The sequence below is a fragment of the Parasteatoda tepidariorum genome, chromosome X2, assembly GCF_043381705.1.
Source record: "Parasteatoda tepidariorum isolate YZ-2023 chromosome X2, CAS_Ptep_4.0, whole genome shotgun sequence".
NCBI classification, from domain to species: Eukaryota; Metazoa; Arthropoda; class Arachnida; order Araneae; family Theridiidae; genus Parasteatoda; species Parasteatoda tepidariorum.
The window spans coordinates 4,974,994-4,988,964 of record NC_092215.1 but is presented as its reverse complement, the minus strand read 5'-3'; the positions used below and the strand labels follow the sequence as shown (position 1 = coordinate 4,988,964).

Here is a 13,971-nt window from a genome sequence, read left to right as displayed (position 1 = left end):
TATTATTTTAATTTGAAGATGTTTAATGTTGTTTAGAAAAGTTAATTTTTTAAAGCTTTAATTTTCTGAATAATTTGTAAAAAAAAAATTTATATATATTATTTTTTTCACCATAATTTTTAATAATTTATCCAATTATTCTCATAAAAATATTTTTCCGAAGTTTTAGATACGCGAAGTTATAGATAGACGAAGTTTCATCAACGCCCAATTTATGGATCGGCGAAGTTTTGTACACGCTAAGTTCTAGATCTGCCAAGTTTTATACACGTGAAGTTCTAAAGCAGCTAAGTTTTGTCCCTGAACTAACAAGGCGATTATTATAGAGTTCATTATTATCTAATGTAAATGGGATCGCTGTAAATCAATAGGGTCTAACCAAATTTTTAAAATTCATAAGTAATACAATGCTATCTCCAAAAAAAACAAACAATTAAGCAGGGTGTCAACCAGGGCCAAGGAAAAAAAATTCATGACCTTTCCTTCGCAGCATTTCTCCTTTTCTTAGTTTTAAAGAAATTCAATTTATGTAAATGTTATTGACCGCATTTTACATTCAAGGGATTAGTAAAATATTAAAGCAGCAGAAATTTTTCGATGAACAATTGACCAGATATACTGCTGTTTTATTCGGTGAAATATTGGTGACATGCTTTTCCGAAGCATTATACATTATTCAAATAAACATATGGAAAAATATAGCGCTAAAATATTTTCAAGTTTTGACATTATTCTACTCAATTTGACATTTTGCTCTGTTCAATTTGGCAGTAAATATTCAAGTAAGTCCGAAAATAGATTTAGAATATTATCTAAGTTTTAAATAATCATCTCTTCATCAGCTTTTCTCATAAAGAAAAACACGCCATGAGAAGACAAAGAAATATTAGCTCAGAATAAATTCTAAAAAAATCTTATCACTTATTTATAAAAAAAATAGAAAGAGCCAAAATAAAAATAAAATCAGCCTGAATAACTAAGAGTAAATGAAACTTGAAAATCCGATCATTAGATCAAAAGTTATTCAGGGTGGTCCGTTTTTTTTTTCTGTTTTGGCACACTGTACATTGTATTGCTCATTATTGCAAATTTAAGCGTTTACATTTTGTTTGTGAAGCTGAAATTCTTTTTTTTTTAAATTTTCTCACTGTTTCTCAGCTACGGCTTTATCGTTCTTTACTAGGGCTTAGGAGAATTACAGAATATTCAGTTTCATTTAAATTAGTAATTAGGCTTTTATTGTTTAGCAATCACTTTCTGTTTTTTCGAACAGTTTGAAAAAGTTCAATTTCTTCTCTCAAACTTTTTCTAAGTTCCTATGTTAGAACATTCAGCTTCAATTAAACTAACTTTCTACTCGTTAAGGCTTTCAAATTAGTCCGAAAACTTTTTGTTTTTTTACCGAAAACACCACCCGTTAGCCCTTCAATTGTGATTACGCGCCTGATCTAGTTGAAAATAAATTTAAAAAAAATATTGTAAATCTGTTAGTTTCAGAATCTTTTTTTAAACTTTTCTGCGTGCTATTTTTTTTAAAAAATCAAATTCCGCTATTTTTAATATGTTACGACAATAAGCGAATTTGAGTAAGCAACGATTTCTTTGTAAATGTACCATGCACCAAAAAAAAATTATTAAAAAAATGAACCACCCAGAATAGCTTTTGATCTAATGATCGGATTTTCACGTTCTAGGACTCATTTTTAATGATTCGGGGAGGTGCCTTCAAATATGCTAATTAATTAGTGCAGATAATATTTTAAGATACGAAACCAGACACAGAAACGTACTTTCTATGAATAAACATACCTTTTTTCTCTACGGATTCAGATTTCTGACCCCCTCCCCCCCAAAAAGAAAAATTAATTTACTAGGTAGTAGCGGCAATATGAGAAACATGCCCTCTATAGTTTGGTCAGAATAGCGATTCAAAGTTTGGACCCCTTAATGTTAATTTTACTTTTGCGTATTTCGAAATATCATGAGAAATTTTTAAGCAAAGTGAAAAAAATTCGCACACAATTATAAAATTCGTTTATCCAAAGATAATTATGCAAAAATAAATTTTAGCAAATATTTATTATATTTTATTATTTTAAAAAATAAGACAAAAATTTTGAATTGTAAGGCATACAATTCTTTACATCATTATGTACGTAATTTTACATAGCAAAATACAAAATTTAAGCGAAATCGGTTGAATAGTTACTGAGAAATCGAATTTTAAAAACGTCGTATATTTAAAATTCGATTTCTCAGGAACTATGGTCAGAGTCAACTTGTCACCTGGCTAACCATGTGAGATTTCTTGCTCCATGTAACATAAATGCAGGTTGGTCACATCAACGAGTCCTCTAATAAGGTTATTTTGTCCAAATGCTTGATCCAAAAGGTTTTTATTCTTCCTTCAGTGTCGAGGTTAATGAGTTTCGTTTTGATAGCTGTAAATCTATGCCTGTAATACATACTGGTAATAAGATGCCGTGGGGATCGTTGTTACTGACAATGTCAACCTTCATCTATGAAAAGGTACCCCAACATAGAATCGAGTTAACATGTCTTATATACTAGTGAATTGGAATTGTATATTTATAGTGGTAGATTCACTACAATGTGGTTACTTTGAGACACTTATGTAGTTTAGAGTTAAATGGCTTCCATAGTAGCAAAAATAAAGGAAATTCCTTTGCTCTTGGGGACAATAATAGGCTGTGAAACAGCTGTTCCTTCTAAAAAAAACTTATACTTTTTTTTTATCAAAAGATTTCATATATTTTGTTGCCAGATGCTAATATGATTGTGTATCTTTTTCTGTTAAATGAAAATTAGATTCTGCATCTTTTCTTCAGGCACGTAGCTGGGCTAAAAATATTGGGGGGCTCACCAAATATTTTTTGAAAATTCTTAACTATGTACAATAGACTTGAAATTAGAAATCTTCAAAAAATCTAATTTGCAATTTCTATACAATTTTTTTAATTGGTCAGAAGAAAAACAGGGATGAGGGTTGGGGAGGTTAAGGGCACCCCCTCTAGAAAGAAAAATTTTTTTTTTCAAGATTGAAAATTAGATAGATTATAACATATATATATATATATAATTTGTATTTTTCAAATCTAATTTGAATAATAGAACTTGCTCCTAAAAATTTTTGAGATGACCTTAGTTGTATCTGTCATAAATATTCATGTATTCGGTTTCCTACATTTTTAGAATATCAAAGTTTATCGAGTGGTATAGAAATGGATAACATCGAACAATTTAATCTTCATCAGAGTCAAAATTACGCCCAGTGTTCCTCAACATCACCTTCTACTCATTATGAAGAAATACCTACAGGTAATTTAATCTTTTGAACTTCACTAATTTGTGCATAATTTTGAATATCAATTTTTTGAGAAACAAAATATAAAGTGTTCCTCAACATCAACTTTTGTTCATTATGAGGTTATGGAGTTGGGTACTAATAGCTGCAAATCTTTACCAATAATAAAGTAAAATGGAGTTACTTTGTGACAAGTGAGACATGTATTTTGGAGCCAGTGGACCCAGTGCCCTCGTTACAAATACTATCAATTATCTGAATTTAGAAGGGGTAGCTACATTTTCTGTTAAAAAATAAGATTTTTTTTTCGTGCCTGACCTTCTAAAGTGGCATAACTTGTTTACTAGAGCTGATTAATAATTAAACTCTGTATTTTTTACCTTTACATAGATATAATTGTTCGTGGACATTATAGACTATACTTTCGATAATTTGCAATAATGCTAGTTGTGCTAAGAAGCCAAGCAGATTTCCTATGTATTATACTCAGAAGGCAATGAAATATGAATTGCATATTTCAGATTTCATAATTAAAGACTACAATTGTCATATCTTAGCAGATTAAAAGGCATCGAAAAAATTAATTCAAATTTATAGTGAGCAAATCATCATTCATTTCTATCAGGGTGCGTAGCCAAATTATTCAACTAAAAATAAGCACCTTTTAAGCACTTTTCAAGCACTCAAAGAATATTTTTAAGCACTAAAAAATATCATAATCAGGCAGGGTTGGTAAGTTTTTGACAACTGACGGTTTTATCCTGTTTTAACCATCATGTCAAAAAATAATAATAACTTTTGGCATTATTTTTGACAGTTGTCAAAAATCATCAAGTTTTGAATCATGTAAAACGAATGGCGTTTCCATACGCTACGGGCTGACAATACGCCGAAATTGATTAGGGTTGAATTGATTGTGAAAACGTTGAATATGTCAATGTGAACTGGGTCTTTTTGCATCATTCGTAGCAAAAATCAACATTGTAAAGGAAAAATCTCATTTTTAAAAAGGGGAAATTAAGCACTTTTTAAAAACACCCAATGAAAAAAGCACCTTTAAGCACTTTTTAAAAACGCTACGCACCCTGTCTATACCTAAATAACAATTCAGTAAATAATCATTTAGGAGTAAAGAAGAAGAAAAACTACATAAATTAAAAAAAATTTTTTCTTCATATGAAAGGCACACTTGTCATAGGATTTTAATAACTAACCAATCCCTTTGTCAAAAAAAATAAGTCCCCTGTGATTTCAACCAGACTTTTCACAGTTGCTTGAAGTTCCTCATTGGGAATGAAGTAATAAACCCTTAGATACTACATCACAATAAAGAGACATTATTCAGAATTGGCCAAGTTCCGGCTGTAAGGGTGATACTTAAACTCATCCCAATTGCATTGAGAAAAAAAGAAGACTTGCATATTTGCCGAGCACTGTGGGGACAATTGTTATGTGAAAATTAACTTCAGACATTAGCAGACTGCAATGTTTGTTGTAGATGGTTTTCTTGAAGTTACAATTAACTCCTGATACCTAGCTCTTGCTGGGATTTTCAACAGCAATTCTCTATTTTTTATGTTATTGCCAGCAACAGTACGTTACTCTAACTAGTATATCTGGAAGCTTACTCAATCACAGATTGCTTGAGGAAACAACGATTTGTGCTTTGCACACTGCTATTACTAATGGCATGCCACTACAGAGAATAGTTTTTGAATGACCTCCATGTTTTATTTTTAATGACATTTATTTGAGGATTAATAACATTCTGAACAATTGTCTATACAGGTAAAATGTGCGAGTCAAAAGTGTGAGCTATGAGCCAGGTTTTGGCTGACTGTAATTGATTGTAAATGTACAAAGTAATTATACAGTGGCGTACGCAAAAAAGCTGCGACTATTGTGGATAAGTGAAGTAATACTTTTCTCATAAATATTTAAAATATGCGCGAATTGTTATGATAAAACAGTTTGGAGACAGTTGTAGTTTTAGTTGAACCCTTCTAGTAACATCACTTGCTTCACGCTCTTATTCAGTAATTACTTTCGAGACTAAATTGATTGTAGTTAACTTTTTTAGCAATCTCTTGAGTCAAATATTCTTTATTTAGTTAAAGCAAGTGCTGCACATTTTCCCCTTGCATAAATTGAATAGACGGAACTGTCATTTGTTTGTGGAACAAATTAATGACTGCATTTCCAACAAAATCAGATAAAGCGATACTTTGTAAGCACTCCACAAATCGAACCTGAAATGATCTCATATTTTGCCTTTTCAACAATTTCGTAATTTGAGTTTTTAAAATTATACATAAACATTACAAAATATTAATTTTTCTAAATGATATAGTCTTTTGTTCACCACCATAAATACTTATAAACTCAGTTACAACAAAAAATTTTAAGTGATTTAAAAGTGTAAGAGAAGAGTGACAGTCAAATTTTTCAAGCTAGCAATGCAAGCGTCAGTTTTAAGCAATGTTTTATCACTTACTTCCGATTATTTAAAATTACCATCCAGAACTACAAAATCAAGTAATTTTCATTTAATAGATGCATGTGAATGTAATTCCTCTGTGGTAATTCATCAAATAATTATTTAAGTCGTCATATCAATTCTCACTTATCCATTTCTGTAACTCAGATTGTGAAAATATGCTGTGAACAAAAAGTTAAATTCAAATCATTAAAAAGAAACTAATTTAAATATGTATATAAAAAGATGTGTTTTTAGATTGACATCTTTAAGAATTTGAACATTTTGAAACTAGATCAAAATATCTATGAAAACAAAACTATCTGAAGAAATCTGATGCCATAAACATAACTAGAAAATAAAATACTTATTTGTTTCATATTTGAAATGGAAGAAAAATCAACATGTTTCAACATGAACTTAATAACATGTTGTCCTGAGGAGAAGGGAAACCACATGTGAAACATGTACATTTCTGCCATTTCAGGGATGAAAAGGATACCTACTATGCACAAGTTTTAGATTTTAAAGTATTTCAATAATAGAATACTAATTTTAATTTTTTTGGCAACAGATGACCAACATAGTGAATGGATGCCAGGAGAATGCTATCAGAGGTTGTATAAAATTTGAGTTTTCTTTTATTAAACTTATATGAATTGCCAATATGTTTACTTAAGTTATAATTGGGCTAAATAAATGTCAACTTGTGATCCAATAGTGAATTAACACAATACTGCATAGTAAGATGAATCTCAAAGTCTACAAAAAGGGTGTCATAGTGGTCACTTTTTTTTTTGTACTTGGCCAGTTTCATTTTTGGATCAGAAACATAAATTTTTAAACTCTTTCAAAGCAAAAAAATATATACAATAGGAATTTTACTTTGCATGTTCAAGTTCAAAAATATAAAACTAAAAATGTTAGCTAACAGTATATAAATTGTACATGAATGTAAAATTTAGACTTTAATCTAACTTGGAATCTACATAATCACTTAATGAAAAGATTTGGTTAAAAATTGAAATGATAATAATAAATACTATAATTATTACAAAAGTTTTCATGTTGATGTCAGTAGGTATAGATAGTGTATTTCAAATACATAACTTTTCACTGTTACTTTACATTCTAACATACACTTTTTAACTTGAAAACTAAAATTGGTTTGATATTTAAGCTTTTTTTTAAATTCATATTTTTGACAAAAAAAAATCTTTTTGGTAACTATATGACCACAAAGACAATTTTTATTGACTTGAAATTCAGAGTGTCTAAAAAAAAGTTCATGATACACAGAAGTTCATGATAACTCTTGATCTAATGATGCAATTTTTTCGATACTCAATAGTTCAAAAGCTATGTAAAAATAAGTTCATTAGATCAAAAGTAATTAAAGGTATTTAGTTTTTTGCACATTGTACATTACTTTCTATAACGAAACTAAAATGGATACAAGATATACAGAGGTTGGATAAAATTATGGAAGGAATAGGAAACCAACAGATTACACATGAAAAAACAATTTTTTGAATGCCCTAGATCAAAAAATATAGCGATACACTTATCACTTTGGTTATAATATGCAAGAAAAACTGCAGAAAATTTCATAACCCTACCATAAATATTCATAGACATTTTTATGAAAAAAAAAACAATTTTTTTTGTCTTACATTTTATAACTACAACTGCAGAAAAATTCAATAAAATTAAACTTTTTGGAGTATTTAAACTAATCCATTTATAAAACAATATACAGAAAACAATTTTTTTTCATAATTTTGTTAGGAATCTTAATTGGTAGCATGAAAATTATTCAATTTGAATATCTTGAAAACTCAAAAAGTTTCCAGCAATTTCCAAAGTAGTTTTTGTAAATTTTGAAAGAAAGCTTATAAATAGTTAATAGTACAAAATATAATTTGTGGAAAACCCTTAACTAAAGTTTATTAAAAATGACATCAGCATCATATAGGACCATACCCTTTGAAAGTATGATTTATTTCATGTTTTCTTTTCGTATACTATTGCATTTTGCTGTCCAGACCATCATTGTAGGGTCGTAATTTGATATTAAATTTTGTTATAATACTTAAGGGGTTTTCCATAAATGTCATTAACAGTTAGAGCTTTCTTAAAGTACAAAATCTACTTAAATAATTACTAGAAACTTTAAAGATAATCAAATCGAATTCTTTTCATAAGTTCTCAAATGCCGTTCCGATCAAAATTATGAAAAAGAAAATTTAAAACTTAATAAGTTGAGTCTATGAAAAAATATTTTACGCTAAGCAGCATAGTGAAGGGTATATACAACAATTTTCATTTCAGCACTTATCTCATAAAAAATGTTTTGATTTCTTAAATTTCCTTGCCAAATGACAAAATAAAATTATTAATGCTAAATTTCTTTGTTAAAAGGCAAAAAATTCTATCACTTTAAAATTCTCTCGCTCTTTACACTTTATCAAGGTAATAGGAATATCAGCAATGCTTACGCACGACACTAAAATCCTTTTACTTTCTTTTTTTTTTAAAAAATAAAAAATTTGGATAAAAATTACACCTGGAAAAAATCAAATTTGGGAGAGAAACGCTTTTAATTTTCATTTCTTTCAAAATTTTGAAAATTACTACAGTAAAAGTTAAAACAAAAAACAGGGGTGTTGGGTATAAGTATGGAAAAGATTTATAATTTTTTTTTTTGCTGACAATTAGAAAGAAGTCTAAAAGTGCCAAAAAAAAATTCTGACTTAATATTTGAAAGGCCCCATATAAGTGAAACTACACATATATTTAGTATAAATAGTACAGTAAATTAATTATAAAGAATTTTTGCCATGCCTCTACTGGCACATACTAAAGAAACTAAGAAGGATTAAATTAAAAATCTTAGGGCAATTTAAAATGTACTGAGGCAGAATAATTTTTAAAATTAAAACCCATTTTATTTCATTTGAACTTAGTTGGTCACAATGCTTTTAAAACTTCAGTGTTTTTGTATAGCAGCCAGACTAATAGTTTTGTTTCGTTCTAGAAATTATGTATATGAAATATTAAAATGGGTGTAATGTTATTACGACAATTAACACAGATCATGGTCAAATTTTCACAGAAAGAAAAATTAGGAAATCAAAAAAAGTAAAGTGACACGTTTACATAGTCTTAAATTATGTAAAAAACTTTGTTTAGCTGAATATGATACTAGTTTCTAAATTCAACTTTTACTTTAAACAAATTTTCAATATTTACCTAATAAGATGCTCTAAATTTTAATTTTGTTTTCTGCAGCTCTTATCCAAGTAACAATATTTGTGAAAACCGTAGAACGTGGAATCCTTCAATTCGGCATGAAAACAAAGCATATAATTATCAGCAAACTGCACAGGTATATAAGACATCATTAATAATGAAATTATTTAAAATGCGATATCCTCCCTAGGATAAACAAACCTTTATTTCGTATTTCATGTACTTACATTTTTATTTTAAACTTGTATGCATTGAAGATATTAATTTAGTACCTATTAACATAATACCTAGAACATAATATTAAAATTTGTATTTACTGTAAGGGAAAAATTATGTCTTAGTTAAAATGCACTTGATCAAATATTGATTTATTTCAACAATTTTATTATAGTTGACAAACATCAGTGCCTATAATGTTTTAATAAAAACAAATGAGCCCCATTAAGAACCTTATTTTGCTATACATGTTAATGCAAGAGCTTGTTCATAAGAGAGTTTAAGATAATTCTAAAAATTACAAATCAATTCAGCCAGGGAATGATATATACTATCACTAATTTTAATATGATTTTAGATTTCCAGATTTTTTCATAGACTATAAAATTTCATTTACACCGAATGCCTGTTACAATATTTTTGTCATAACAAACATATTAAATGAAAGTGCTAGTCTAATATCTTGTAACATAAAATTTTAGAAACTTAAGCATATTGATGCAAAGCTTTTAAATAAAAAATACTGTTATTTGGTTGTATAAGCTAACTTTTCAAATCCCCAAAGTCAAAGGGTAGACTTATACACCAATAATAAAGTCAGATGTTTGTTAAATGTGAAATATTGATACATTATAAACAATAAAATAGATATAAATAGCTCAGTATAAATTTACTCCCTTCAAAAACTATTTTTAATATGTTATACAGAATAAATTTTGCATTTTCTTTGCATATAAAGGCTATTACTCAAACGTAAGACCATAATCTTGACTATAAAAACATAGTAGTTTGCTTTTCTGCCAATTCGTCAAACTATTGTAGAACCTTGTTAAAAACATAGATTTAGGTTCAATAAGAAAATAAGACAAAACCACATATTATAGCTATAGAAGCATATTAAAAAAATTTAACACAAAAGTACATTTAAAATCTAAATAGTGTTTGTACTACTTAAATTTGATATTCATCGACTAAATATTAATTGAAAAAATAAGATGACTAGTATTTTTTTCCAAATTCTCAATTTCATTATTCACACAAGCTGTATTTTCATTTGAGAATTCAAGATCATAACATTAAAATTCTCATTCCAAAATACCACATATACATTTTTCATAATATTCAAAAATAATTTTTTTTATGGAATATTTTAGTACAGAGTTGGATCTAGACCATAGGAAAGCATTTCACTCTCATTCTAATGAATTGATGCTACTTTTTATATCAAAAGATCCTTCAAAGATGAAAAAAGGATTCTGTTTCCTCTATGTTACCATAGGAAAAATTATTTAACTTTTTTTAATTAACTAATAAACATAAGATTGATTTTTCTTTCATTTTATTCATTAAAATGTTCTATTGAACTTTGCTACCAATAATTTTCAGTTCTAAGATAAATTATTTTAAAACTTTGCTAAAGTATATAGCCTTTAAAAACTATAAAATACCCTAAAATTTAAAACACAATAATTAGCAATTAGGTGTAATAGAGCCTATTTCAATGATTACACGAAACAAAAAGTATTCAAAAATACTGCCCGCTTAACAAATAAGAAAGCTATTTTGGCCTTCTTTTAGATAAATAACATTTAATGAATAAGTACTGAGTAATATGTTTTTATTTTTATAGTACTTAAAGGTGTTTTATTTTCAGTATTTGATTGTTAGTCAAGACCAATCATCAATTCAGCATCAGTACCATGGGTAAGTTCAAAATTACGAAACAAATTTTCAATAAAATGACTCTAAGCTTAAGAAAATGGTGGTTAATGAGAAACAGCAGGAAAATAGTAAAATCTATAAATCCTGACTCAGTTTTATTTTAAACTTAAAATAATTAACTCTAAGAAATTTGAAAATAAGTTATTTTGAAAATGTTTCAGGGAATCTTATTTCCTTTCAATTTTTGAAATCAAAATTTATTAAGTTTGGTATAGATTTAAATGGTTTTTAATTAAATAAGGTATTTATTTATGTAACGGTAATGTTCTTGAAAAGTAAACAAAAAACATTTCAAGTGACTAGAGTACTGATCAGTGCAGGGTCCTTTCAGTGAGTTAGTTTCAACGATAATTTATGAATTAAAAATTCAATTTTATTGCGTATGTAAAAAGCATTCTACAAATTATTGATGATTGAATCATCTCACAGCAATAATTTTTAGTGGAACCCACACTATAAAAAAAACCATTTCAGATATCAGGTTTCTGCCTGCTTGCAGGACACTGAGAAAAAGTCAAAGCTTAAACTAAAAGGTAGTTACCCTTATTTTTTGAAAGAGAAAAAAGAGCAGGTGGACTAAGTATAAAAAAATACAGATAAAAATTAAAAAATGACAGTCAATATTTTTCTTTCTGTTGAATGACATAATACAAAATAAAGGGACATTACTTATCGGATTATTAAGTATGAAACGTCCGATTTGAGACCGAAAGTTTGGTTTATTATATCACGGGTAAGAAGTAACATAATTAATCAAACTATGCACCTAAACTATCAATACTACATTGCCATTTTAACGAAAGCTTATTAATACCGCTAGCAAAAAAATCTGGAGAGCAGTTGGTGATGAAATCTCAAAATGCATTTTACACCGCATGTTGGGAATGAAATATTTTTCCTTGCAAAAAATTGTCCAAAGCTCGGAAAAAATCGTAATCAGTTGGCACGAGATCTGACGAGTACGGTGGGTGACAATAGGTTTCCAGGCCCAGTTCCTGTAGTTTTACTTACGTCCATCATGCAATATGTGGTCGAGCGTTGTCCTGCAGGAGGTTTGGTCTGTCCCTGTTGAGCAATCTTGGCTGCTTAATTTGCAGCTGCCTCATCATTTCTTCTAACTGTTCACAGTAGAGGTCCCCCATTATCGAATGCCCAGGTTTCATAAAACTATAGTGTTTAACATCTACGCTGGACCACCAAACAGACACCATTAGATTTTTTCGGTGTATACTCGGCATTTGGGTGTCCTTTGGCACTTCATTTTTGTCCAACCATTGTGCCGAAAGCTTATAATTATTAAAAAGTATGCACTTTTCATCGCACATGACTATCCGGTGCAGAAATGGATCGACTTTTAGTCTTGATACCAAAGAACAGCAAGCCTCGAAGCGGTTCCATTGATGACGCTCGCTCAACTCATGTGGAACCCACTTATCCAGCTTTTTTACTTTTCCAATTGCTTTCACAAGACATAATATTGTTGGGATGGTAACTTCAAACCTTGATGCTAGTTCACGCGTTGTTTCAGATGGATTTTCTTCCACTACACCTTTCAGTTGGTTGTCATCCACCTTGCTCTCAGGCTGCCAGCATTGTTCATTTTGAAGACCAAAATCGCAATCGCATCGGAATTTTATGAACCATCGACGTACTGTAAGTTCATTAGCTACATCCTTGCCAAACACTTCGGCTTGTCTGAGCTGCATTACTTCCATCACAGAACGCATATTCGAAAATATCTCGCATTTTTGTCTTATCCATGGCTTACAATATTTAACCTCCAGATGACACTACGATAGACTATTAAAAACAAAAAAGTGCATTAGAAAGTCAGATGGCGTACCTTCTTAATGCAAAAAAAAATAAAGCACGATCGAAATGAAATATCGGAGACATCTGGTATCAAACTCGAGGCTTTAGGTAATCGGACATTTCATACTTAATGACCCAATATAATTTTTTCTTCAAACAATTAATATTTTTTTCATTCCAGTGCCTATTTTCACCCATACCATCATTACCAACGGCATCCAATTCAGCCCTGCCACGGTGTCTCTAACTAGTCTTTCCTGTTTCTTCGACAGGTACGATGATAATTTCAGGCACCAAGAAGACATCATTGAGCAAAGTGGACCATCTTCTATAATGTACACTGCATCAGGAGCTATTTATCAAAGTTACACGTTTGTCACACATGATGCTGTTACACCTGATACAGTTCCTTTAGCTACAGACAAAAAAATGCATCACCATCTGACCCTGCGCATGGATGGAACTGTTTATTGTGATGGCTAATAAAGAAAAACTATTATAAAATTATAAACCTAAAGTTGGTGTTGGGGGTGAATTTCAAGTAACTGAACAATCAAGTATATTATCTGTTCAAGTGACTATATTAGTTTGTACAACAAAATACATATTCATAGATTAAAATATATGAAATACTATTTTTAATTGATTCAATTTGTTTCAATCTCTATATACACAAACATTATTCAGATGCTCGGCAATAAAAAAATAAAACATTATTCAATCTAATTTAATCCTCAGAAAGTATATATTAACAAAGGTTAGTTACTTCTAGGTTAGTTTAACTAAAATCTGAGAAATCTTAAAAAAAGTCCTCCACGAAGGTAAATTATTCCCAATACTTGATCCAGGATTTCCCTTGTCTTCTGGATTGGGTTCAAAATTACAAGGCTACGGAGTTGAACATTAGTCACAAACCAAAAAATTGGGTCGACTATTAAGCGACTGTTATAAAATTAGAAAAAATATTTGTGTTGTTAATAAATTATTGAAAGAAAACAAGTTTTGTGTGAATATAACTAGACAACATAAGAAGAATCTCACTGAAATGAAGGAAGTTAAATCAATGACTAAATAAATCGGAAGTGAACTTTTCATTAAAATAGATGGTTAAAAAAACCTTATCTCGAAAAAAAAATGCTGTGTTTTTAAGGGATGTTTTCACAAAAAG

General features: G+C 29.3%; 2 protein-coding genes across 3 annotated transcripts in view; one reads left to right on the top strand and one right to left on the bottom strand.

The window, feature by feature from the left end:
- Nucleotides 1–13,438, top strand: part of LOC107453493 (transcription factor RFX4) — a 74,331-nt gene extending 60,893 nt beyond the window's left edge. The window contains exons 16-20 of one of the 2 annotated variants that reach the window (XM_043047116.2): nt 3,214–3,339; nt 6,376–6,418; nt 9,093–9,189; nt 10,924–10,973; nt 12,985–13,438. In XM_043047116.2, the coding sequence (XP_042903050.1) occupies nt 3,214–3,339; nt 6,376–6,418; nt 9,093–9,189; nt 10,924–10,973; nt 12,985–13,054 (386 nt within the window). In that variant the 3' untranslated portion in view covers nt 13,055–13,438. The remainder of the gene's footprint in view (nt 1–3,213; nt 3,340–6,375; nt 6,419–9,092; nt 9,190–10,923; nt 10,974–12,984) is intronic. The other variant, XM_043047115.2, reaches the window with a different exon arrangement.
- LOC139427293 (histone-lysine N-methyltransferase SETMAR-like) lies at nt 11,869–12,834 on the bottom strand. The gene has a single exon (XM_071188435.1). The coding sequence runs from the start codon at nt 12,716–12,718 to the stop codon at nt 12,008–12,010; it is 711 nt and encodes a 236-aa protein (XP_071044536.1). The 5' UTR covers nt 12,719–12,834; the 3' UTR covers nt 11,869–12,007.
- Nucleotides 13,439–13,971: the final 533 nt, after the last annotated feature.

Coding starts and splice junctions, on each gene's coding strand:
- LOC139427293 (XM_071188435.1), bottom strand. CDS start 12,718: ATGCGTTCTGTGATGGAAGTAATGCAGCTCAGACAAGCCGAAGTGTTT.